The sequence below is a fragment of the Sinohyriopsis cumingii genome, chromosome 4 (assembly GCF_028554795.1).
Source record: "Sinohyriopsis cumingii isolate HCF-2022 chromosome 4, ASM2855479v2, whole genome shotgun sequence".
NCBI lineage: Eukaryota > Metazoa > Mollusca > Bivalvia > Unionida > Unionidae > Sinohyriopsis > Sinohyriopsis cumingii.
In genome coordinates this window covers 104,096,679-104,124,100 of record NC_142964.1, presented here as the reverse complement: position 1 = coordinate 104,124,100, position 27,422 = coordinate 104,096,679, and the positions used below count along the sequence as shown (strand labels likewise).

General features: G+C 36.8%; 1 protein-coding gene across 2 annotated transcripts in view; it reads right to left on the bottom strand.

Annotated features, from left to right (window-relative positions):
• Window positions 1–1,212: 1,212 nt before the first annotated feature.
• LOC149801821 (uncharacterized) overlaps window positions 1,213–27,422 on the bottom strand; it is a 40,991-nt gene continuing 14,781 nt past the window's right edge. Inside the window, exons 2-7 of one of the 2 annotated variants that reach the window (XR_016420480.1) lie at window positions 18,368–18,587; window positions 16,899–17,038; window positions 14,578–14,862; window positions 4,273–4,656; window positions 3,612–3,655; window positions 1,213–1,810 (exon numbers count right to left, since the gene is read on the bottom strand). Coding sequence is in view for 1 of the 2 variants with exons in the window: in XM_089954358.1 (XP_089810484.1) it covers window positions 14,585–14,862; window positions 16,899–17,038; window positions 18,368–18,587 (638 nt within the window). In the remaining variant the exon portion in view is untranslated. Of the gene's footprint in view, window positions 1,811–3,611; window positions 3,656–4,272; window positions 4,657–14,434; window positions 14,863–16,898; window positions 17,039–18,367; window positions 18,588–27,422 lie in introns of those variants that run through there. The other variant, XM_089954358.1, reaches the window with a different exon arrangement.

The following is a 27,422-nucleotide window of genomic DNA, read 5'->3' as shown; positions in this document are numbered from 1 at the left end:
CTCATATCAGCTAAAGTAATGCATGAAATTCTTAGATACCTATAACAATCAAGATGAAAATTTCAAACAATTCTCCAAGCTTATATAAAAAGGATCATTGTACGGATTCAGGTAGATTAACTAAAACAGAGTTACACGCATTTCAAGAGAATTGATCTACGGATTTAAAAAAATACATTCATGCAAATATAAACAATTAAATTCAAGCAAATCATTATATTAGTATCAACGAACTACATGAAATTGAAACAAATACCTTGTGCTTTCTATATTTGTTCGCTTCCACCGCAAAAAATTGTGTCCGTTGACTTTCCAGACATCCGGCCCCTTTGACCAACGTTTTAAGAGAGCATTTCTTCCAAATTTACTCTCGGAGTCAATTATATTTTCACTCTTGCAGGAAAATTGCAAACTGATTCGATTTTTTAATGGGGGCAATATTTAAATCCCAAGGAGTTTTGTATTTAGTGTAACCAATCATGGTTAAATATTTTTACCGCCTTTTATAACAAGGCACCAAAATTATGGTCAGCCTGACTTCTACTTTTCCGAATAACTGTTCTGGAGAATATCGATTCTCTCAGTTCCGATATAAAATCGGAGTTAACCTTTTACGAACAGTCTGTCTGGTGGCTAAATAAACGAAGGATTAATTAAGAATCACTTCCTCTCCCGACATAGACATTATAAATAATTGCAGTATAGCGATTTAACAAACACATGTCCCCATAAATCTAATTAATTGTTTTCTGCCCCAAGTTAATGCGCTCATCGTAGATCTACAGACATTTGCGTCCTTACACCTTATAATTCCAATTTACTTCCTTTCTAACATCAGATCCGCAGATTTTACCAACAATACGTTCACTTTTATGTACATCGAAGTTTTCTTTCAATAGCCTCTTAACTGCTATATAATACATAGCCATATCTTCGCTAGCCAATATTCATCGATTCTTTATACAGCTATACGGGGCAGAATGTCATATCGGGTCATGCCAGCGATATATTGTTATGATCGTTATTTTAATATATAATAAATGGTTGTTGCGGACAAAATATATTGCTACGCTGCATTTTAATGATAATGAACTATCTTTAATTGAAAATTATATATGTTTCTTACGTGTCATCTAAAAATTACAGGCCAAAACAGATCACAGTACAATGGGTTTGTCAAATCAGAAATGTGTATGTAAATAGAATCTTAAATCATCTGGGAAAAAAGATGGAAGGTGTTGTGTACGAGTAACAAACCAAAGCTTCCTATTATACTATTATTTACAGATCTATGTCGACCTCGGTAAGGTTTTTTAAATAGTTAATCTACATGGCATGCCTTAAAATTATCCATTTTTCCTACATAGACCTTAGGAAAATGCAGTGGAATTGCACTGTCAGTGTTTGCATGAACATATATCGATATGACGATCTCTATTTACTTTCACGCACATTTGAATCCTCCTCTTCGATTATCATCATCTTCCTTATTTGCCTTTTCTTTACTTATTCACACGTCTACTACAACTGCCACTGTCGTTTTCTGCTGATCCTCATTAAATTCATTCTTATTGGGAGTTCAAAATCCTGGAAACAGATACAAGTAATTGCTGCACATTTCCACCACTTAAGCATTGCCGTTACTCCTCGGGATTATCTTTATGTTGGCTGCCTCCTCCTCCATAGTTGTTTGGAATCGGCGGCTTTTCAGGACTTGAATCTATGTTTGAAGGCGGTATTCTGCCATGACCGACAATTTTGTCTTTAATCTTGTTATTATCATCTTCAGGGGTTGTCACAGCAAACGTCCCTAAAAGTTAAGATTTATTAAACTAATACAGACAATGGTAACTACTGTATTTAAAGACTCGCTAGAAGCCACATAGTTTTGTCCTTTTTGGAGACTATTCTTAACATAGAAGAAGAAATGTAAATTAAGTCAATAAATTGGATTAATGAATGTTGTTCCTTAGATTCAGGTCGTCTCACGATTGAAGTTCTGTTAAAGTTAAAAGAGGTTGTGCTACATCTGACCATTCCGCTGCTTTACTCAATGTCTAATGTGTATTGATAACATATTTCTACTTTTCTAAATGACGAATTCAAATTTTACCAAGCTTGGCATAACTATCCATAAGATAATATTTTGCGATCACAAGTATTTATTTGGTAAACGAAAAAATGGATCCTGACCTATTATCCCAAAAGAGCTTCGGTCGTGTCAAACGAAATTAAATATATCAACAAATGTGGACGTCCTATGTTTACCTTTTTTTATCTTTTGTTTTAATTTTTCCCGGGTAAAGTTTCTTTCTTAATTACACATTGATCTCATTCACTGATGCAGTGCTTTTATTCTCCACAACACATCATTCTTAGAAGCTTCTTCTTTTTTTTCTGATTAATGTTTACTAAGAAAACGTAATCTTGTACTATTTTCAATGTAATATTTATATTTCTAATGTACATTCTTGCTTGCCTGTGAAAAAGCACAATACAAGAAACAGGAAGTTGATCCGATGGCACATTTTCAAAGATAGACTCCGTACATTAAGTAAATTTTGTCCACTGTATTGTTATTAAGCCTGTTTGATTAGTCTTTAAATTACATTCGTTAAAACGTCTTGTCTATATATAAACTGGACGTAGGAAAAACCGATTCATACCTGACTAACTGTTAATAATCCTCTTTTTGTGTTAGATTATAATAGTTTTAAAATGGATCACGACTTCCTTATTTTCAATGATATAATGCTTCATGTCGGGTTGGCAGTTATCCAGCGAACCAATCTGTGTTTTCTGTAAGTTATTGAACTTCTAACTCACAAAGGATACCTATGAGACTTTTCAACAATCTGGCGTTCTTCCAGTATAACCGTAACAAAAAATGACCGTGACCTTGGTATATTATGTGTGCTCTTAGTTTGTTAATATATATCGCTCTATTGTTGAGTGGGCGTCCGTCCATTGGGTGGTGGGGGTGCCGGTTGGTAAAACGAACTCAAATATGTGTTATGCCACACCATTCTATCGACAACTTATGAGAGAACAAACTTCACCCACAGGTACATGACACACGTTTTTTTACCCCAAACCTCTTCTTTGACCAAAGCTATCGACGAATGTAATACCTACGCCAGCGTTTGTAAGGGTCATACATGTACTTTTCTTTCTTGCAATTAGTCGCAAACTTATGACGACAACGAGTAGAGGGGTTCTGGTATGGAGGATTTGAATAACTAGTTTAATCCGAAAACATCCATGTTAGACATTTAATGAACATGGTGACAGCTAAAAGGCTGAATTGATGGTAAGTACGTTTTCAAAGTTGAGCGAATTTTATATACAGACAATGCAAACATGAAATTCATAAGGAAATACGTGACTAATTCATGTTCAAAATTTCTTATATGTCACGATAATTAGAATGTTTAGTGTAAACAATTGTTTGCATATTTAATATGTTTCGGGTTTTGGGGAATATGTTTGGTGCGCTTTCCGTCGAGTCGCAAATAGCTAATGGCTTAGTGAATATGCTCGTTTATATCCTATTCAAATACTATTCAATCTGTCCCGTACTCATAGCCAGTAAACCTGAATTCAACACTTACCAGGTAATTAGAACTGAAGATTACACCATGCACACTAAGGTGTTCTGAAAAGATTATCATTAGAGAAAGTTTATATCACAATAAAATGTGCAGAAAAGTGCTTCTTTTAGGGTTAGTTTTCATTGATAAAGCTTGTTCATTTATAAGTAAACATAAGAAAGTACATTAAAAAAATTACTTGTTCTCTGTGAAAATTATTTGATATTTCTGCAATAAATACCGATCTATCGATGTTTATTGACCATTGTTACGACGCTTTAGAGCAGCCCCATCCCTACAGGCCATCATTAAGACTAGCTTAATAAATGGTATCGTCTTAACAAAAGTTCCGTAACTCTTATGCATCTTAACAGCTTTATGAGAACTTATTGTTTGGAATAACTTTTTAAAAAATGTTATACAATGTTATAATAAAGTTAAGATGTCATAGGGATTTGGATGCCAAAATTATAGATTACAATATAAGAATGTGTCTTTTTATTATTATAGAAAAGTGGAACTGATTTTGTCAGCATGATGTATATGAAATTTGCGTTGACACCCATCCTCCCCCGAAAATCTAAGCTGTATGCAACCTCACATCTTTTTCTTTGTAACACCATTTTGTAATTAGCGACCCATCCCAAATAAATTTACTATCTAAATAATGAAAGCTTCTTACATGTTACGGCAAGCAGTCCCTGAGAAACAAATGAACTTCGTCCCGGCTCAGCAAGTTACGGCAAGCAATCCCCGATAAACAGATGGAACTTCGTCTTTAGTCAGTATGTTAAGGAAAGCAATACTTGAGAACGAATGGAGCTTCGTCCCGGCTTAGCAAGTTACGGCAAGCAATCGCTGAGAAATGAATAGAACTTCGTCCCGGCTTAGCATGTTACGGCAAGCAATCCCTGAGAAATGAATGGAATGTCGTCACGGGTCAGCATGTTACTGCAAGCAATCCATGAGAAACGGATGGAACTTCGTCCCGGGTTAAGTCAATCCCCTACAAACGGATGGAACTTCGTCGTGAATATTGAGATTCATGGACAGCAGACACTCTTGCCTGGAAATTCAAGAAATAACTTCTAGATACACAATCACTCCGGATTCCGATGACAGAAATCAACGTATATATAAGTTACACTTATTTTGTATGGTACATGTATACACCAAACAGAGATCATAGTATTATACCTGTATTTTTATGAGGATACATGATAAAAATGATAATATGAATTAAATTTACATAGATAAAGAATATTATCATCAGTTTAGAAAGTTTGAAATCGCTACCTAATTGAATTTCCCCCCTCCGCCCCGCCCCCAGCCCACACGTGTGCAGCATACAAAGAGTCCGGGTGGCCATATTTCTCAGGAGATCGCGCATTTTTGTTTAATAAATAAGTACGACTTTGATGCAGTTTTTCAACTAAATATTTTCATTTATTTATGAAAACCTACTAAATCCTTAACTAGAGCGACATTTATGTCTCACCATCGCAGATCTTCACACATTTGTATCACATATTACTTCACCTCCATCATCTCCCTTAACACAAACACACACACACACGCACGCGCACACACACACACACACACCACACACACACAAACACACAAACAAACAAACAAACACACGTGTATTGTCCCTAGGGTCATATGTGATGTGTCTTCCTACAATGACTGCACATATACACGTTTAGTCGAAATATTCGTAATTGTGTAGCAATTTGTAATTTCAGTTTTTTAATTGTAGTGCACTTGGAGTTTGGTCCTCTGCCTGGAGCCAACGAATGAACCAAAAGGAAATCATTTTTTGCAAATTGTGACTTTCCATCAAGCGGTTAAGGAGGAAATCTAAAAACTGACAGAATGTCGGACGGACAGATGGAGGACATCACAATATCCACCAATTTTCTCCAAAGCGTGGAAATAACAGTTTAGGATACTAGTGCAAATTAAAGTTTCTCGTGGCACAGCACACGGTTGTTTAAGATTTGAGAATACACTGAAACCTGTAAATTGCAGCCATCCATGGGAAAAAGATAAACCGACCTTTGTAAACAAGTGACCACTGAATGCAGATTCACCTTACAAACTTGGTTTTTCAACAAATACTATGCACGAAATACAATAATGATAATAATAATAATAATAATAATAATAATAATAATTTTTATTATTATTATTTTATTATTATTATTATTATTATTATTATTATTATTTCAACAGTAAGCATAGTTTACTTTGAAACAAATTTATGGTAAAATTCCTGAGGAGGATATTTTCTTTCATAGATGTTTTTTTAACTTTACCTCTCTACTTTTCATGTCATATATTTTTGCTTATACATACTGTAAGAAAGGAAGTAATTGTTGTTGTGATGTGTCTAGTGTGGCTGTGTAGTGTAGTATTACTGGTCTCTCTCGCTTTCAATTTCCACCGCAGGCTAACAGAAATGCGAAAAGGAGAGCTAAGTGCGTAACCCTCTCCCTGTCAGTATGTAGCATATTAAGCGAGAAACCTGATCCAATGCCTCCTCGTCATGACACACGGAAACTGAATACCTTGCGGACCCAGGCTAAACTACAGAGGACTCGAAGATCTGTCTCCCAGACACGCATCATTCAGGACTACCGGCTAGTGGATACATACTGGTGCTCGTGAATCAGATCACAAGCTATGGGCAAATAGTCCCACTGCCTTGTGGTTGCCCGCGGAGAGACGAAGGCTAAGGGAGTATACCCCAAATAAAAAAAAAAGGAGTGGAGCCCCAAAGGCGGTCATATGCCAGCACCTGGTAACTTCTGGCAGCTTCTGCAGTTGAACTGGCACCGAACGCATGGGGATTTTCTTTCTTTTGCATTTTACTAAGACCCTGACGTTTGAGCATCCTAGGGTCTTCACAAAACATGCCCATGCCTGCGCCCTGGAGAGGACACTTCAGCTTCGCCATGCAGGTGTCGACACAACACGGGAAATAGCAGTTACTGGTTATAAGTCTCAGTGCTTGATTGCACCATTTCATCAGGACTCTCAGAAAAATCTGCGACACGTAAACGACGCTTTTAAGACAGTCGTGATTAACAATGAACTGTGCAGGCTTCAGATGAACATTGTTTCCCTCCAAGTGACAAGACTCTGCATTTGGTACATTCAGGGAGAAAGATTAATCATTCTTCTGGCAGGGAAAACCTCTAGATAAGCCAAGAGAGCATAGGGTTGGTTTCGTTATCAAGAACAGTTTGCCACGCTAAATTGTACCTCAGAAGGAACTGCGAGAATCCTGAAATTTTAGCTTAAAGTTCAATTAGATTGATCAGATTTGATCAGCGTCTACTCACCGACATTGACTTCCGTCCCGGAAGTTAACGACCCGTTTTCCTACAATCTAAATGTTACCGATGGAAAAATCACCTTGTGAGGGCCATTGATCATCCTTGATGTTTTCATTATCAGAATCGCCGACCATAGCTCCTGGAAAACCTACTTGGGACATTTCTGGAGGGAAAGATGATTAAGAACACCAGCGCCCCCTTGAACCATGCTGCCATCACAGTCTTGCAATCACCAGCATCACCTGGAAACATCACAGATCCAAGCAATGACATCAGCCTGACCTCATCCTCACAAGGCGCTCTAACCTTAGTAGTGTAAAGATAACGCAGTTACCCTTGCGCAGATTGTGACATTGATCATTCTCTTGTGTGCAGCACCAGCCGAAGAGACTGCATTGCTTCAAGAAAGTGGGAAGACTTCATACTGACACAAGCAGCACCCGCCTACACGAGAAGGTGCTTTATTTTGTCAGAGGTTTGGAGGAAGCCTTCCCAATAGCAGCCAAAACAAATATCTCTGGAAAATGGGAATATCTAAGGGACACTATCCACAACGGCGCAATTTCAGACTTTGTCCAAAAACGCGGAAAGTCAGATAACTGGTTTGAGGCTCACTCAGAAGAAATGCTCCCTGCCGTCGAAAAGAAACGAAAGACTTTTGCTGCCTACAAAACCTCACCCACTGAGAAGAACATGCTAGGACAATCTGTAACAAAGTACAGCGCACTGCACGCCATAGTCTGAATAATTTATGTCTTCATCTCTGCTCGCAGATTCAGATCTCTGCCAATATCGGTGATATAAAGAACATGTATGATGGTATCAAAGTGGCTAAACGATACGCACAAAAAAGAATGCCCTCCATCAAATAGCATTCAGGACTTTGAACTGCTGGTAGTTTATTAATTCGTGTACTTTTGGTCAGTAATCACAGACAATCTTTCCCCTGATAGCGAACTTATTAGGCGCATCGGGAAGGCTGCCACTCTCACACTGACAAAACGAGTATAGTCCAATATTAAGCTGACGGAATACACCAATGTCCAAGTATACAGAGCTTTTGTGGTGTGCAGACTCCTATACGGAAGTGAATCTTGGTCTAGGTATACGCAACAAGAAAGAAAGCTTAATGCATTACATAGGCGCTGTCTCATGAGCATCCTTACCGTCGCCTGAAGAGACAAAGTTTTCAATAGCATGGTGCTTGACAGAACAAGGTTCACAAGTATGTACACCCGTTTTCAGCAAAAAACGCTTGTGTTGATTGGGCCACGTGTTCAGAATGAAAGATAGAAAGAAGGTCGAATTCCAAAGGATAACCTATATGTGGATCTGGAAAGAGTAAAAGACCGAATGGAAAACCTCATTTACGCTATTAAGATGCATGCAAGCGTGATTTAAGGCACTTGGCATCAGATCAGACACGTTTGCCTCAGTTAGGCGTGCGAGGCAACATGAGTTACAGGAGGAATTCACAAAGTACGAGAGCGATCTTAGGCAGAAAGCAGAAGAAAAAAATGATCAACAGAAAGGCCCAGCACCAAGGAACTAAATCATCTACAGATAACAAGTGCAATGAGTGTGACAGTGACTGACACTCTTTCATCAGGCTTTATAGATACAAAATATACTGCCAAATAGATGTCAACATTCATCGGCGCAGATTCATGGTCTCGTGAGACTGACGGAAGCCTACTGTAAGAAAAAAGGTAATTATCCTAAGCTGCTTACATTTTGCACATGGAGACAGCTGTCTCAGACGTAAAAGACCATAGCCAAACAAAGAAAGAATCGAACCAGTGATTGACAAATAGCCTTTGTTAAACAAAATTGCGATGTTTCTTAAGCTGAAACAGTGTTCCCTTCATGCAGTTTTCCTCCTCAGTTACGTGTTCTTGCAAAATTTAGCACAGCGATCCTTGAATATAGTTTCCTGACAAAATAACATAAATGAAATAGAGACTCTAGCGTTGATCAATTAAAAGAACTAACCTAATAATTAAATGCCTGTTAAAATTTTCATTTCAATCATGGATATTAATGAAAATTTTGTGTATATATTGTGACTGTCCGCTAGTTTTTCTCTGACTACGGTGGGTTTTGCGCATACGGATATATGCTGATGTATTTCATACTGTTATAATACTTCAACTGCCTTATTGTCTTTAACTTATCCAACGTAAATGAGCAGTATCTGAAAGCTTAATTATATTTTTTGGGATTATAAACAATATGTAGATAGTAATTATCTTAATCTCCAATCTATTATTTAGTAAAAATTGATATTAATTGCTCAAGAGGTAAAATTTTATTGACTAAATCAAATTCTGGTTAAAATTAGTTACTCTGTTTTTACTGATGAATACAGTCATTATGATAATCAAAACAACCCATGCCCCCACTCCACCCTCGATGTGAAAATGGGGTGGGTGGGGTGAGCTATAAGAATGATCGTTTACCTGGAGTATTGAAACCTACAAATAACGGATAAGTATTATTGTGGCTTTATTCAAATTCTTGAAATAACTTTGAAATAAAGAGTAGCCAATTAAAGTTTACAGCCAGGTTGACTTGAATATGGAGAATATATGCAAGATTAGTGTTCGGCTATTTTATGTTTAGAATGGATGATGGAGGGGAGTACGTAAGAGTTTCTAAAGCAAAGTTTTCTGGCGTCCAATTACTTTGAAATAAATCTTCTTGCTCTGATTAGTAGAAATAAAAATAACTAATTTGATGTATTATATTCGTTGACTTAATTAAATTATCCTGAGGTAAAAGGAAAGAAATAACCTGCTTCCTAACAAAATTCCAACCCCACGCCCGAACATTAAATGGACATTATGGCAAGTTTAAACATCATCTTGCATGCCTTTAGTAAATGATTTTCCTGTTAAAACAAACGCTTAATTTACGTTGACATTACGCGCGAAAAGTGAGTAACCACTGTTTGGATAGGAAACATCTGACCGATGACTGCAGAAAGCAGATGACCATTTAAAACATTACTTTTGTAGAGGAAATTTCACGGGGAAAACGAGAGTGGTCGTTGAGACCCGGTGACCGATAGTAAAAGGTGACCGTCTTGGCAGGTTTGATTATATATATAAATTGAGGCCTAGTCAAAGATTATTTATCTCTCTTTTTTAAATCTTCAAATAAAACTTTCTCCTCATTATGGCGTGAATCTTGCTTTACTAGCAGAATAAAATGTTGATGTTAAAATTGAACTATTACAAACTTTGTCTTACTCTTCCTCTGTCTAAAATATTCGTACATATATAGAAGTTATTATATTATGCTGGTTTCACATTCACTGTACTATATTTTATTGGATTCAGTCTAAAAAATATTTAAAATTTTATATTTTCATATAAAATGAAAATATTAGCATTTTCTTTCCATTTATCTCAATTTATAATAGGGTAGATTAAGAAAATTAGTTAGAAAATATATACGAACAATTTGTCAGTAATATAATTTTAAACACGTGTTACAAAGTTATATTTCAATTTGTAAAATATGATTTTACTCGAAAATAAAAATCCTTACTGAAACAACTGAATTATGTACCTGTTACAAACCAACACTTCAACGATGCAGTGGAGCGTAGCGCATATTTCACGAGAAGCTATATGCACTGTATTCATAAATCCTAATGATATGTTGCTTTCTCACTGTAAAACTGCGGTGTGTGTGTGTGTGTGTGTGTGTGTGTGTGTGTGTGTGTGTGTGCAAGTCCTATATAAATAAATTTGAAGCATATGACAGTCGTAAAGCTGCAAAAATAATTGTAGTTGTAATTACTAATTCTGTTGATGTTTTGGTTGTTGCCATCATTGTAGTTGTAATTATTGACAATGTTGATACGTTGGCCTTCAGAGTGTCCCAACAAACATGAGAACATTTAGGAACGTTCAAAAGCAAAATCAGAAGAACCCGTTCCAAGCAATTCAAAGGAGGTGAAAGAAAGAGAAGAAACAGCAAGAAGAACTCATACCGTTGCAAAACATTTAAAATAGAAAGATATACGAAAATGGAATTTGATGATGTATATTGAAATTTCATTGTGATTTATATTCAAAAGAATATACCCAAACCCCCACCCCGAAAAAACCCACCACACCCCCAAAAACATTAAGTGTTACTTTGCCTTGGGCTTTTTGGTATCAATAAGAAAATATGCACACGCATATTATAATATTGAGATCTGAGTTTTATTTGACTTGGTAATCATTGAAAAGCATCGTTTCTTTCGCAGAGCTGTAGGTGGACCTGAAAAGAGCCATTTGGGGTTTTGATGGACTTTTCGACATAAACTTCAACTCTCTTTAACCATTTCCATGTTCATATCCTGCTCTTGCTGATGTGTTAGTGGTAGTTGTGTTAGTGGTAGTAGTGACTGCTGCATCGATATAATTTTTAAGTGCAGAAGGTTTTACTACTCCTGGTTTATTTAACTTTTTGAAGACGTTAAGAGTTTTCTCCCCTTCTTCACGGCCTTGTTTGAATTTGCTTTCTATAGTAATCACAGTACTAATTCAGTTTTTATAGTAAACCCATGCAAACACAATGATATTAAAAATTCAGTAACTTTTAATTTCTGAGTGCTCATGATCAAACCTATATTTTTTAGTATGGATGAAACCTGGATGACAGCTACTGTGTAGAGAAAAGGATAGGAGCCGCTGCATTCTCCGGACCTACTTGTGTTTAAAACATGAGCTTTCAATTCCGTATCAAAAAGTCAGGTGCTAATTTCAGTAATGACTGTTCCAATCTGAAGACCCTTAAAAGACTGAAATTGCACTAAGAAAACAATGTCTCTATATTTTTTCTCTTGCAGCTAGGATAAGGTCTTAAAAAAAAGATTCTCTTTTCTATAAATAAACTTTCATTATCTACCAATCGATATGCTTAAGTTTATTTATACATATAAATGCAAAACTACAAACTTTTGTGTAATGCAAACATTAATATTCACTCTATCAAAAGTAAATTGTAAATTTGCTCAATTATTTGCCTTCTTCCTTCAAAATCCATAATTTATAATGTACCTTGTCCATGAGATGAAACCATCGAAATCTGATATCTCATTTGAAAACGCGATTTCCTTTGTGTTTATCCCTATAACTTCTTTAACTTCAAGCACTAATATAACCTTGATAAAGTATTGTATTTTTTATGGAGAATTTTGTGCCTCGAAGAGTATTAGAATGACTGCTGTTCGACGTTTTAATACTAGACTTCAAACAAATATAAGATTAAAGAGGTAAACACTTCAAAAAATGAAGAGCTTAGACCTGTAGAAATGAAGAGCTTAAATTAGTAAGGTTAACTTGAATCCCATTTACAAAAATAAGTGAGAAAACAAAAACAGTAGGGTTAAATTGAATCACATCTAAAACAAGAAGAGCTTAGACCTGTACGGGTAAATTGAAGTTCATCAACAGAAAGAAGAGCTTAGATCTGAACGGTTAAATTGAAGCTCATCAACAAAAAGAAGAGCTTAGACCTGTACGGTTAAATTGAAGTTCATCAACGAAAAGAAGAGCTTAGATCTGAACGGTTAAATTGAAGCTCATCAACGAAAAGAAGAGCGTAGATCTGAACGGTTAAATTGAAGCTCATCAACGAAAAGAAGAGCTTAAACTAGTAAGGTTAAATTGAATCCCATTTACAAAAATAAGTGAGAAGAAAAAAAAACAGTATGGTTAAATTGAATCACATCTACAAAAATAAGAGCTTAGACCTTTATGGTCAAATTGAATGACATCTACAAAAAGAAGAGCTTAGACCTGTACGGTTAAAATGAAGTTCATCGACAAAAAGAAGAGCTTGGACTTGTACGGTTAAATTGAAGCTCATCAACAGAAAGAAGAGCGTAGATCTGTACGGTTAAATTGAAGCTCATCGACAAAAAGAAGAGCTTAAACTAGTAAGGTTAAATTGAATCCCATTTACAAAAATAAGTGAAAAAAACCTGTATGGTTAAATTGAATCACAGCTACAAAAAGAAGAGCTTATCGCATTTTTCACATTTTACGGAAAAAGTAACTACGAGTACTTCAATACTAGAATGTACACCTAACTCATGGCAAAATCACCAAAGATGTGAAAGTCAAGTATTCACTGGCCAAAAGCGTGTAGAAAATTATATATATATATATATATATATATATATATATATATATATATATATATATATATATATATATATATATATATATATATATATATATATATATATATGTGTGTGTGTGTGTGTGTGTGTGTGTGTGTATATATATGTGTATATATATATATATATATATATATATATATATATATATATATATATATATATATATATATATATATATATATATATATATGTGTGTGTGTGTGTGTGTGTGTGTGTATATATATGTGTATATATATATATATATATATATATATATATATATATATATATATATATATATATATATATATATATATATATATTTATGGATACGAGCAAGACAGGACATGATAGGTTTACTTACGGGATGCAGTAGAAAGCTTTCGACAGCGCTTGTCATGATATTCTATTTTGTAATGTTACATGAGGTTTGAATCAGTATTAGAGTTTATTATTTAAGTTACATAATACTGAAATCAGTATTAGAGTTTATTATTTAAGTTACATGATACTGAAATCAGTATTAGAGTTTATTATTTAAGTTACATGATACTGAAATCAGTATTAGAGTTTATTATTTAAGTTACATGATACTGAAATCAGTATTAGAGTTTATTATTTAAGTTACATGATACTGAAATCAGTATTAGAAAATTGAAGATCATTGCCGGCATGTACACAGATATATGTGGTAGGGTGATTTATAGAAATAATACATCCTCAAATTTTCCTTTAAAAATGGAACATGTTAAGGCAACAAGTTATCTCCCTTTCTGTATTGTTCTTTTCATTTAAAGAGTTTCTGAATATATATATATATATATATATATATATATATATATATATATATATATATATATATATATATGTGTGTGTGTGTGTGTGTGTGTGTGTGTGTGTGTGTGTGCCTTTTGTCACAGTTTAAAACATGAATGGAAAATGCTAAATTTTGGAGTTAAACTTATATAATTGTAAGAAAAACACTTTAAAGAATTAGTTTAGGATTATAAGAGAAAATGGTGATCATAGTTATATTATACAGATTCACACAAACCTTTAGGTTCTTGAACTCCTGGCCGGAGAAATTCTGAAGGTATGTTATTGACAAGTTTGGGTTAGGTATGCGTGTACCTGGACTGGATGTCTGATGTTTTATGTGTGCTTAAGAATCGTTTCTCTGAAGTTGTTGGACCTGTCACAAGATGGACGAATGATTTCTTTGACTTATATGTAGCAACAAATTAACATATATGTAGACTACTTCAAATAATAATTGACATAACTGTACATTTTCCAACCCTTACGCTGAAAAAAAAACCGATGAATTACAACAACTCAGCTCGTGCATAATCTATATTCACGTGTCTTGTTAATATAATTATAACAATACCACTTACAATTTATCTTTGAATAGTAATCCACTTTCACGCTTACCCTTTTAAGATAAGATAAAATAACTTAGATAATTAATTATACTGTATACTATCAATTCAATATCTCTGCTGTGGTATGTCCCTTTGCGTGAGCAACGTTTCCGATATTTCATTACACGGGGCAGGGAGGGGAGATGGTGGTCTGAAGATTTCCTGACACGTCTCTGAGTGTTGTACGTCGTCAGGTTTGTTATGATCTGTGTTGCCAGCAGAAACAACCTGGCTATAAGATGGGGGATACTCCGCGTAAGGTGGGGGTTTTCCTACACAGTGCATCTCCAAGCTGCATTGTGCTATCGACGGTTCTTGTCTACCTGTTCGGCTTGGTTGTCGATCTGAAATTAAATGAATGCAAGGTTACGAAGTCGTTTTGGATTCACTTTCACAGGACTCATAAATATGGCATTTTGACAATTCAAGCAAAATGAGTTAGCTTTAAGTTATTACATTCCAAATCATAAAACTAAGTACTGAGGTAGAGTATTGTTCGTGAGGAGGCTTTTTTACAAGATTGTTTGTTCGAGACATTTCCGCGTGACGTTTCACTGACCCATTTCAGATTTTTAATTTTATATTGTGTGAATAACACTATGAAGCAAGCATAGACCAGTGCTTCATATTAATTTGATAAAATACGTTACCAGCATTCGACTGAATTACTGGCTAAAGCAATTCAATTTTCAACAAAGGTATAGGCAAATGTCATGTGATAAATATAACTAATCCTTTGTTCTTATTTTGAAATAAAATTGATAAAACTAAATGAAGATTTTAAACTCGTTCCATAAATTTCATTTCTAATGGGTATTTACTGAAATTCTTTCAATTAGATTCTTGTCCGATTTATGATATGATCACGTATGCAATATATCATATATCATCATTCTAGATCAGTAGTCATATCTTAAGGTTGCATACATGTAGCATGATGTCCCACTCATTCATATTATCCTGACATCAGACTGACAAGTCCTAACACTAACCTCTTAATGCCGAGAGCCTAGCGAGGCAGGAGGCAGCTGGTAGTATCATCTTAATGTCTTTGGCATGACTCGGCCGGGGTTCGATCCCGCGACCTGAAGCATTCGAAGCGGAGGCTCTAACCACTAGGCCACTAAAGAATTCTATGTGAATGATATGCAGGTCGACTTGGATAAAGTTTACCTGATGAAATTCTCTCCCGAAAGACTGTTAGAACCAACAATTTTGAGGTTGTTTTAAAACAAAAAGAAAAGGTCGCGCATCCACGAAAGATGACCCACGTTCTGGAAGAGCTTTGCGATTGGTGAGCGTGAAGTGGTCGGTGTGAAGGAAGCAATTGATGAAGATGCTCGATATACAGTGGAAGATATTTTTAAAGTCAATGTCATTATTTCCACAGCTGTTTTTAATACATTGACGAATCGTATAACGCTCATAAAGGTTTGTGCAAGATGGATCCCACATTTGTTGACAGCTGATCAAACCAGACTCGTGTTGATATCGCAAAATATGGAAGACAATAAAACATGTATTTACTGTTTTGAGCCAACTCAAAAGAACATAATAAAGTTTGAATTGGAGAAAATGAGGACAGACCATTAATCGCTCGAAATGGTCGGACAGTAATGATAATATGATACTCATTATTTTTCTGTGCAAAAGTATCGGTCATCCAGATACATGTGCCTAACTCTGCTAATGTCACTAGACACGTTTGTGCCTCCAAATTGTTGCCAAAAGTTATGGAACACTACCAAACGACCCATCCGCACATATGTACCAGTGGTATCCAATCTACTCCATGGTAACGCACAGCCGCATAAATCCACCGTCCTTGCAGACTTCCCGAATGTACACATCATCCTAAATTTTGCCACATCATCTATACAGCCCCAGTTTAGTTCACAACGATCCCCTCATCAAAGAATCACATAGGGGCAGACAATTTTGAATGATATCATGCTGTTGGAAGTGCAGTTTTCAAGTGTATGAACAACATACCAAAAGGTGTACACAAAATGGCATTTTAATAACTGGATAATTAGATGGAGAAAGTGTGCAGGGTACGTGCCTTGACGGGATGCATGGAAGTAGTTTACGCAAATAAGGAACTTTGCTGCACAGCACACTATTATTCAAAACTTTTAAATACCACTCGCATATCGGAGGGAAAAAAATCGTCATTTGATAAAAGAGATAAACATTTGCGCTTGAATTTAATTTGTGAAATTTGTCGAAGTATATCAGTCAGTGGCTGCCTGCTTCAAATTCGTCGAATGATTTCAATCATTCGAGTCTAGCAAAAGACAGCAATAATTCAAACACGTTTCATTAATTAGTGGTGCAATGAGACCTCAAGTAGGATCCTGAATTTAATGATAGGACATACCTGAATTTGGTCCATTTCCATGGATCCTTTTCGTATGGGCATGCACCAGGCAGACAGTGCACGTAAGCAAGATAAGTAGAACTGCTACTGTACCTACTCCAATGACTATGTACAGATGATTTGAGAATTCATTTAGAGTTCTGAAAAAGATTTTATAAAAATCGAAATATTTCATTTTTAATCACGCAAATTCACAGGACATGCTAGATTCAATGTGAATTGGGTGACATCATTGTTCTGACTTCATTGGGATAATTATATTGATGAATAGTCGAATTTGTTGCAAAACTTTCTTCCCGAGAAAATTCACCAATATTACTCTTTCAGACAGCACATGTGTACTATAGACATTTTGGTTCACTGTTTTAGAAATCGTGTTCTCTAGCAAAGTCTTGTGAGACAGAATCGGTCTTTAAATTTCATCTATACACTTAGGATACTTAGGATATCTAGCTAGAGAATGATGAGTACGTTCAATTCCCTCTTGGTTCAACTCCCTCTGAGTTATTCTTATCGTCATCATCATTTTTGTTGCTATTATTGTCTTTCTTCTGCTCCACATCACCTCGTTTCCTCGCAGACATTTCAATGTATGATCTACTCAAGACTGGCAGATAACATACCCCACTAATCACTTATCTGTCTGAATGACCCACCCCCATCAATCGGCGCCCCCTACTCAGAGAAAACAAAACAAAAAACTCTATGAAATTGCGCACACCCCCACACACCCCGGCTTTGCGCCCGTATTAACCGCCCCATTACGAAGGCCCTGCCTGCATTATTTTATCTTTCTTTCTGTCAAACCGTGTGTCCCACTCAAACTCCTCACCTCTTGCGGGCTCAGGAATTTAGATGAGGCCCGGGCCTTTTCTAACAGCAAATAATAAAAGTCGACTAATGACGGCAGCCTTTGTTAACTGGGATGGAACCGTAATGATGTTCTAGTTGATGTTTTGGAAATTTTAGGAGCATGGTTCATATATTTTAAAATTGGGCTCTGCAATTTTATAATGTTTATTAATATTAATTTTTATGATTATTAAGCTTTATTTTTTGTGCACCTCATATATATATATATATATATATATATATATATATATATATATATATATATATATATATATATATATATATATATATATATATATATATATATAACTTGGATCTATATACACAGGATTGTGCTGACGTACTCTTAAACCCCCACTCATGCAACTACACACACACACACACACAGACACACACATATATGCATCTATACATACAAACATACATACATGCATGCATGCATACATACATACATACATACATACATACATACATACATACATACATACATACTCTAGTCTATGTTTCCGTTTACTGCCTTTTGTACAACCCGTCTCCGTGCCACTTCGAATTCTCTCTCTCTCTCTCTCTCTCTCTCTCTCTTTCTCTCTCTCTCTTGAAACAATTTTTTTTATTACCGATAATGTGCCGAATCTTGCTCGTCAAAGCTATCGTGGTTGTAGCGGTCATAGTTATGGTCCAAGTCCTGATCAGTTTTTGTATTGTTGTTAGTGTCACCACAGCATACGAATCGTCTATTTATATTCAGGCAACACTTGACAGGACACGTTAGGTATTTTACTTCACACGTTTTGCATCTTCTATATGGACATATCTCCCTGGCAGAACAGCATGTTGCTATAAGTGTATATAAAAGGTACATTAGATATCACCATATTATTGTATATATCGTGCATTTCTAAAAAGAAAATTCATTTGGTTTTTAGCATGTGGCTGAGTATTAGATCCCGTTTGGTAACGAATGAGTTCTCGTGCGCCTATAATCCTTGATTCGACAAAGCTTCATCCATTTTGGGTTGAAGAGCTCATGGCCGAATAGGTTAAGGCGCTGTTGCTTCAGGGCTAGGTTATAGGTTCGATTCCTACTTGGTATGAGCTATAATGCTGTAATAGTTTGATCATATCTAGTGAGTGAGATATGTGATATGATCCTCCATATGTGTTTATCGTTATCTGGGAGATGATCGACCACGGTAGTATTGCCCGGATCGAGCAAACAATAAAATAAAATATATAATTATGGGATGGAATAACAGAATCTGTGGCATTGTCAAAGTAAATGCGCAAACCAGTTGTATTTTACAAACCTAATGTTACGTTTACCCCGACCCAGAGTAGCCCCAGTTTGAAACATGTATAATCAAGGTAATTCTGACAAGCCATTGTTTGATGTTAAACAATGCCGCAGGCTAGCACTAATCCATTACGTAAGATTGCCGTGGCTAGAAGTGGAGAGCCAGACCTAGGAGCTGCGAGGACGCCAGATAGCCAATTATCACCTAGATGTGGAAACGTTTATCCAGATCAAAAGAAGTTGCACGAAGAAGTGGGAGTGTCTTAACTTTTTTCCCTGCAGACAAACAGCCAGGTTGAACTGGCCGCTAAGACGATTGGACAGGGTCACAGCGCCATCCAATCAGAATCGAGATGGGGGGGGGGAGACCTTGATTTGGGTAGAATGATATCTCCGCGTCTTCCGGCAAGAATTAGTTCGCTAGAAAGTTTGCCCAGAGAAGAGTAGCGTAACTCCGAACAGCCATTCGTTATTGGCGGGAATATCTTAGAACGGGAAATTCTAAGTACAGACAGCTTCAAATAAGGTCAGTGAGCTAGTTGTTCGGTCTTTGCGGAATGCGACTGTATTTTAATTGTAGGTCGTATGTATACTTTATTATTACTAGAATCGTAGTACGAAGAATTGCTTTGTGGTGTTAATATGTTTGCATATTTTGAAGGAATGACTTGATATTTGTAAAGAATTATATAGCTTCCTAGCCGTCGTAAGAGTTAATATTGTAATTCGCTATGTAGGTATTTTATAGTAGACTAACACATGTGTTCATGTGATTATAGATTTTGCCATTGTTGAATATTTGTGTAATGTACAGACATGAGTCTGATTGTTGTCATATTGTAGTACAATGAGATTAAATATCGATGTGTATATACTGATGTGACGCAATGTATTGATGTCTGTATGACAATTCGCTGATACCGTGTTATTACGCCATTGTTTACCCTGCAAGAAGTGTGTGGGAATTTCGATGTGTACGCATGCGTGACAGAAACCGTGATAGCCTTATCTGATGATTAATTGTTGATCTAGTGTGAGGTGAGATTCGATAAAGCATATGTTAACGCCTTGTGGTTTTTTACAGGAAGCTTTGAGGGACAGACCAGTTACAGTTTGGTCCCGTAGTCTCAGATAGAGAGACGGAGGAAAGGAGAAGAAAGGAGAGAAGTCAGGAGAAGTTGAATTCTAGGAGGAAAGGGGGAGAGAAGGGAGGAAGAGGAAATTGGAAGCGAAATTGGAGGAGAAGATAGTCGAGAGGGAAACGGAGTCGAAGGAGGTGTTGGAGGAACGGAAGGAAGGAAGGAACTAGCGGGAAAGAAAGAGATGAGTAGACGCAAGGACAGGGGGAAAATCGAACTCACACTGCAAATCACGGAATGAATTTGGCTGTCACTTGGTCGAGGGAAAGACGGGTGATTGAGAGTTTGTCGTTTTAAATTATCGAATTTATTAAATTGTTATTAATTGAATTTCATCTTCGTGTTCTCTATAATTTAGCCGTCGGCATTGCTGACTGGGAGCTCAGAGCTGTAAATCTACCTCGTCACTAATTTAACTTTCTAACCTCACGAGCCAGGGTGGAACTTTCATCATAATTTAAGTAATATGTATTGGAAGAACCCCACCCCAATGCGTGCAAACGTCACACCTAAAATACATGTAATGACGTTTATATGCTGAAAATTAATTACATTAGTCGAAACATGACCTTATTTTCCAGCCAATAGCAAAGCTAATCTGATTAAAATCAGATCTCCACTGTTATACACGAAAATCTGACAGCGACAGCTTAAGGGTCATGTTCTGGTAACCTTTGTTATTACCATAATCGCAAATGTTATCAACCAATCAGACGAAGCCTTATATCTTTGCGTTTGGAGACAGCACTGTCGACGAAGAGCATAAATATATACCGAACGATTTGATTCACTTTTAAAGTTTTGAAAGCTGCATTTCCATTGGCTAATTCAAAGATCGCCAGAACATGACCCTTAAGCGGTCGTCGTCAGATCTTCACGTAGAACAGAGGAGATCTGATTTTAATCAGATTTATAGCAAAGCTGGATTGCTCTCATTATGCGCAAGATTTAATAGTTAATTCAATTCAATCAGACTACAATCAAAACTAGATGCTGAGTGGCTATTGCTCACGGGTAAGGGGCAGATCCCAACATAAATATTATTGAAACTGGTTACAGTCTGTAAACATGACACTAGTATATTACATGCAAAACATATCTTCAAATGTGCCAAAAATATGAGAGAGAGAGAGAGAGCGAGAGAGAGAGAGAGAGAGAGAGAGAGAGAGAGAGAGAGAGAGAGAGAGAAAGAAACATAGACTGAGAGAGACAAAAACATAGACAGAGACAGAGAGATTAATTTGGTACAATGTCAAAATGTCAACGTGCTTTCGTCAACATAATTCAATTTGGTAAGTTTTCATTTGTTCAGTTATAATACCCAGTAATTATTTTGTCCGCGATTTTTCTCCGTGTATTCGGCTTGTTCGTTAATGGCCTCTTCTAGGCGTCGACCGCGTTGCTGATTTCCTGAAGGATTCTGTATTGTTCTTGACAAAAATAGACAGCTTTATTCCTCTCATGGTTTGAGCTGCGTGGAATTGCGGATTGCATTTCAATTCAGTGTTTGAGACCCCGCCCAGAGCCCTCTCCACATTCATTGTTACTCTGTGTGTAGACCAGGGGTGCACAACCTGGTTTCTTCGATATAATTACTGTTTACGGGCCAGATTTCTGTGTTGTTTAAATTTGCCTGAGAACGGACAGAACACGTTCGCCGGCCCGGGGGGGGGGGGGGGGGGCGGGTGCACCCCTGGTGTAGACTGACCCACCATTTGCCTTATGATCGCAAATAATTTCGACCTGGTCGGCGTCACATTTTCTATGTTCTTCCTATATATGGTCGAGGCTATGAGGTAATGCCTTGCTGTCAAAGACAAAAAGATTACTTAATTTAAAATCCACGAAGTAAATGTAGCAGCAGAGAGGGCGAACAGACCATATAATTCCGACAAACAAATAAAACAAACAAAAAATAAATTCTCGTAGAAAGGTCCAGATTTTCACAAATAAACGTTTCCTGGGAGGTTTTCATTTTTTGTTGAAACCAACCCCATCAATAAAACCCTAGCTTGAAAAGGTAGCTGAAAAATAAAGTACTCTACGTATTTATTTATTTTATTTGTTTAATTACTGGACTACCAACGTTGGTAGGCGCCCTCTCTGCTACTATTAATTAAAAAATTGTTATGTTAAAAATAATGATACATCCAGAATCTCATACTGCAAGAATAGCACGAGAACGATTAGAAGCAATTAAAAAATTTCTTCCCGTGCGAGATTCATTTAGAAAAAATCTACAAACGCGGCAAGAAGCACGAGTTGAGTACGAAGAGGACACTAAAAAACTGTTTAAGCCCATCACTGCAGCTACTGAGAAAGTTACAACAGTCATCAAAGAGGATCTTCTTCCGGTATCAAAACAAACAGCGGAACAAACCGAAAAAATAGCAAGAAGAACTAAACAAAGAAGATTTTACGAGATCTTCCACCTGGCATAGCCAGGGAAATAGCTGCGGCTCAACCTCCACCTGTCGGCGAAGAAGTACTTGAAAGTATCGGAAAACTTTATACTGAAGTCGCCGACGTGCAAAAAGAGCATGCACGTAAATCCGAACCAGTAGAAGTAAAAGTGGAATTGATTGCAAAATTTAGGGAAGGAGTTATTGAAGAAATTAGAAATACTAAAAAAGAACAATTACCCGAGGTAATATTAAATAGTATATTTAATAAATCTAGTATTTTAAACCCCCGTTATGAAAAAGTAAATGATGATAATCTTATTAAATATATATATCGCGTATATTACAACAAAAAACAAGCTAGAGGTCAAAAATATGAAATTATTAAAGAAGAAGTAGAAAGACTTTATGGAGAGAGGCTGAAACAACTAGAACAAGGACAACTCTCCCAGTATCAGCTTCCTCCACCTCTGCAACAAACAGAACAAAAACAATCTTCTTATTCGCCGCCGATGTCGAAACTTAAAGAAATGTTTAGAACGACACCATCTAAGAAATCAGACGAAGGAGCTACTGGCAGTGGTCTGGGAGATAATTTTATTTGTCCTAATAATATCATTAATGATGTGTCACGGTTAGAGGTTCTCATAGGAGGAAAACGTGCTGGAAATAATTCACCAGAAATAATTAATGAAGCATCTGATATTTGTCGGCGATTATTTCAAGGTGGTATCATGGAGTTTACCGAGAACTTATCGATGAACTTGCTGATGACTAGTTGTTAAATAAATGGTAAATAAAAAAAAGAAGATCATACATGATCATCATCGTAAACCCATGCAGGTCAGAGCGGTAAACTCACGATTACCAATCTACAGAGCTACTTACGGAGATGGACTTGGTGATGTTATTCAGGGATTATTTACAAGGATAGCTCCAAAAGCAGTACCTGTTGCAAAACAATTATCGATGAAAGCTATCGATATTGTTCGTGATAAAGCTCCTAGTGCAATTGTCAATGTTGCTGGTAAGGCGTTCTCGGCGATCAAAGAAAGACTAGCACGATTATTGCGACGAAAACAACAACCACCGGTGAAACTGGCAAGTACTGAGGTGATGCCCGCAGACGTAAGTAAAATAATAAATCAGGCTGTAAATCAAAAACTAGCGGCGATATCTGAAGAAGCAGAAAAAAATATAACAGCAAATTTAATAGCAGGAAGCGGTCTTCGTCGACGATGATAATCATTTGAAAAATGGTAATTATAATAAAAATGTTCAAGCGCGAATCAGACCCAGCATTTGATATGGAGGCACCTGTCCTTAAGTATGAATCTATACGTGATTATCAGTTTTATTCTTATGACGCAAGACAACCAAATCAGCGGGGGAGAATCGAATTACAGGTTCATGATACAAGTAGATATTTCTTGCCCGCTGAGGCGTTTATTGAAGTAGAAGGTAGACTTGTAACGAATGTTGTAGCTAATACGCCATATGCTGCTAATTTGCGTGTTGGTTTTGTCAACAACGGGATTATGGCGTTGTTTGATAGCGCCACATACATGATTGATGGAAAAAATATTGAATCAATTCAGAAAGATGTTGATGTTGCCACAACAATAATTGGTCTAGCGAGATATTCTGACGACTTTACAAGATCGGCTGGTCCAACAATGATGTTTGCTAAGGATATTACCAACAACGCTGATCATGTTCAGTATACTAAATTACTGACACCACAAAATACTGCAGTTAATCCACAACCAGGTGATTTTGAACACGCAGACAGACCAGGTGCTGATTTTGATATTATAAAAGGTGTTAATGCGACTTACAACTTAGGGTTTGCAACACGCCGAGCAGCGTTGTCGGGAGATAGTAGAAATTTTTCATGTGCAATTCCATTATCTCACATCTTTGGATTTTGCAGAAATGTTAGAAAGGTCATCTTTGGAGCTAAACACACAATTGTACTCGTAAGAAAAGGTGATGATAATGATGCAATCTGGCGAGGTGCTGGTGTTGCTGCTGATGGTAAAGTAAATATATAAAAACTTTCATTGTGGATGCCAGTAATGACTCCATCAATCACTGAGGAACAAAAATTACTCTCTTTTATGGATCAAGGCGGTAAATCATTGCTATCATGGTTAACAGTAACCACAGATGCTATTCAAAGTTCTGTTGTTGGTTTATTTACATGGCATATAGCATCACAGCAAGGTGTTTCTGCACCACGACATATTTTTACTGCGCTGCAAGATAATGCTAGGATAAATAATCAAGAACGTTCACATATGATATTTGACAGCCTTGGAGTTAATGAAGTTTCCTTACGGATAAATGGACATCAAGAACCAGCTGAAGATATATTGTTAAATTTTGATCAGAATCACGTAGCGCGTGCATATCATCGTTTAATGTCATTCATGGGACGTGATCAAAATATAGATACTGGTTTGCAAATATCACAACTAGATTTTACAGGTCTATATCCGATTTATTATTTTTCACTAGAACATCTTGATTTATCCAAACAATCTGTCGTTGATATACACTTTCGAGCTCGTGTTAATGCCCTGCCACAAATCGCGGCTGGTCCACCGGTTGTTCATGGTCCTTATAGAGCAATCGCGGTCATACTTAGCGATAAAGCCATGTTACTTGAAGGTGGTAGTGGTCGAATGAGGGTCGTTGATGCACCAGTGGAAAATATTTAATCATGTTATTTAAAAAAATATATTTTATATAAAAATGTCGTATGGTCATGTTAATGTTACTCTGACTCCTGGTCAGGTAAAAAAGCTTCAATCAAAAACCGCCAACAAATGCGGAACTAAAATATCACTAAAACGAGATCAGATTAGTGGTGGTCCAAACAAATTATCGTTGACAAATAATCAGATTAAACATTTCAATAAAGCCCTGGAATCAAAAACTGGAGTTCAATTTCATCTTTCTCCGAGCGCCATCAAAGACATGGTTAAAACGGGTGGTATATTTCCACTTCTTGCGGCTATTCCAGCGTTAATAGCTGCTGCTGCTCCAGCCGTAGCAAAAGCAGCCGCGTTAGGTGCTGTTGGAACAGCTGCTGGAATGGCTCTAAAGAAAGCAACTGGAAATGGATACAAAAGAAAGGGACGCGGTCTAAGATTACCCGGATCTCGCTGGGGAAGAGGTCTGAGGCTTCCACGTTAGATACTCCAACATCAAATTTTGATTTACTTGATGCCGCTAAAAAATTAAAAATAAAAACCTTTAGAGGTGTTTTTATGCGAGATCAATTACCGAAACAACCGAATAAACTCGAAACGGGTATTTTTAATCTAGACTCGAATTCAGGACCCGGTACTCATTGGGTATCATACGCGGTTGATCCACGTGGAATCGTTTATTTTGATTCATACGGTTTAGCTCCACCCGTTGAATTTATCAAGTATGTCGCACCACTCCACGCAAGAACCAGAGCTTCCAGAGTTTGGTATTCAACGTTACCCACACAAACAATGACAGATCCGCCAATATGTGGCCGTGAAGTAATTAATGTACTCGACGCTATATCAAAATCATCCAAACCACCACATAACGTCGTGCATGATTATACAAGTAACCGATTCGTTTCGCATAAAGCGTTTTAAACAACAGGTCTTATTATAATGGTTGATATTTACGGAAGAAGATTATCACGTGTTAAGAGAACATCCGGCGATGTTGATCTGTCGAAGTATGCGACTAAAGATGAACTTGCTGATATCATGAACCTGGCTGGAGTTGACCCAGATGAGGTTGTTATTTTTCAGGATCGACATGGTAAACTAAAAACGAGCAATATCAGATTGAATGATATAGTTCGACGAGTACTCGGTGCAGTTACAGATAATATTCCTGTGTTCACTAACGGCGGCAGAATCAGGGATTCAAGTATGTCGTTTGCAACCATCAGAGATGAAATTACAAGAAGCGTTGCTAATCGCGTGATAAACACCGGCGACACAATGACAGGTGAACTCAGCATGAACGGAAACAAAATAGTAGTTTTAAGAGATCCAACATCTGGTGAAGATGCTGCAACGAAAAAGTATGTTGACGTTAGCTATGGTACCGTAGATAATAAATTATCCACGTTACGGGCTGAGTATGATGTTCACGTGGGCGCTTTTGCAAGATTTCGCAGAAACCATCAAAAAACCGCTGCAGATTTTTTTGGTTCTCCGCACTCCGTTGACATAAAACTCGTTGATATCAAAACCAACATTGACACGAACAAACAAACACAGCAAGATATCAAGACCAACATTGACACGATCAAACAAACACAGCAAGACATCGTAGCGGGAATTCCTGAGATCGTTAACAAAACCGGTCTGATTAAAATTCCAACCGGAATAACTCCCGGACATATCACAAACATCGTATACACAGTATCATCGGGATTTGCAACATGGTCGCAGCAAAATAATACTATCAAATATACTGCAACAGTCACTGGCGTGTACAGGTTGTCCGTGTTCAGTGCTGCGCGATTTGAAATATTTACAACGTTTCCATGGCGTCATTCCACCGACAGGTTTTCCGGGGTTGTATCTGTTATATTAAATAGCGGAACCGAAGAAATATTTATTCTGGAAGCAGCTGATAAGAAATTAACCGCAACATCTTACTGGTGGTGTTTGGAATTTGTAGCTGAAACACCTCAATTGGTTACTGCATACAAATATATGGACGGTGCACAATACAGGTACAATCAAGCGCGTGAATGGCAGGCGGCGCTAAAAGATCAAGTCGAACAATATACAGTAAAAGTAAAAAAATATCGACGACGATTAGTTATCGT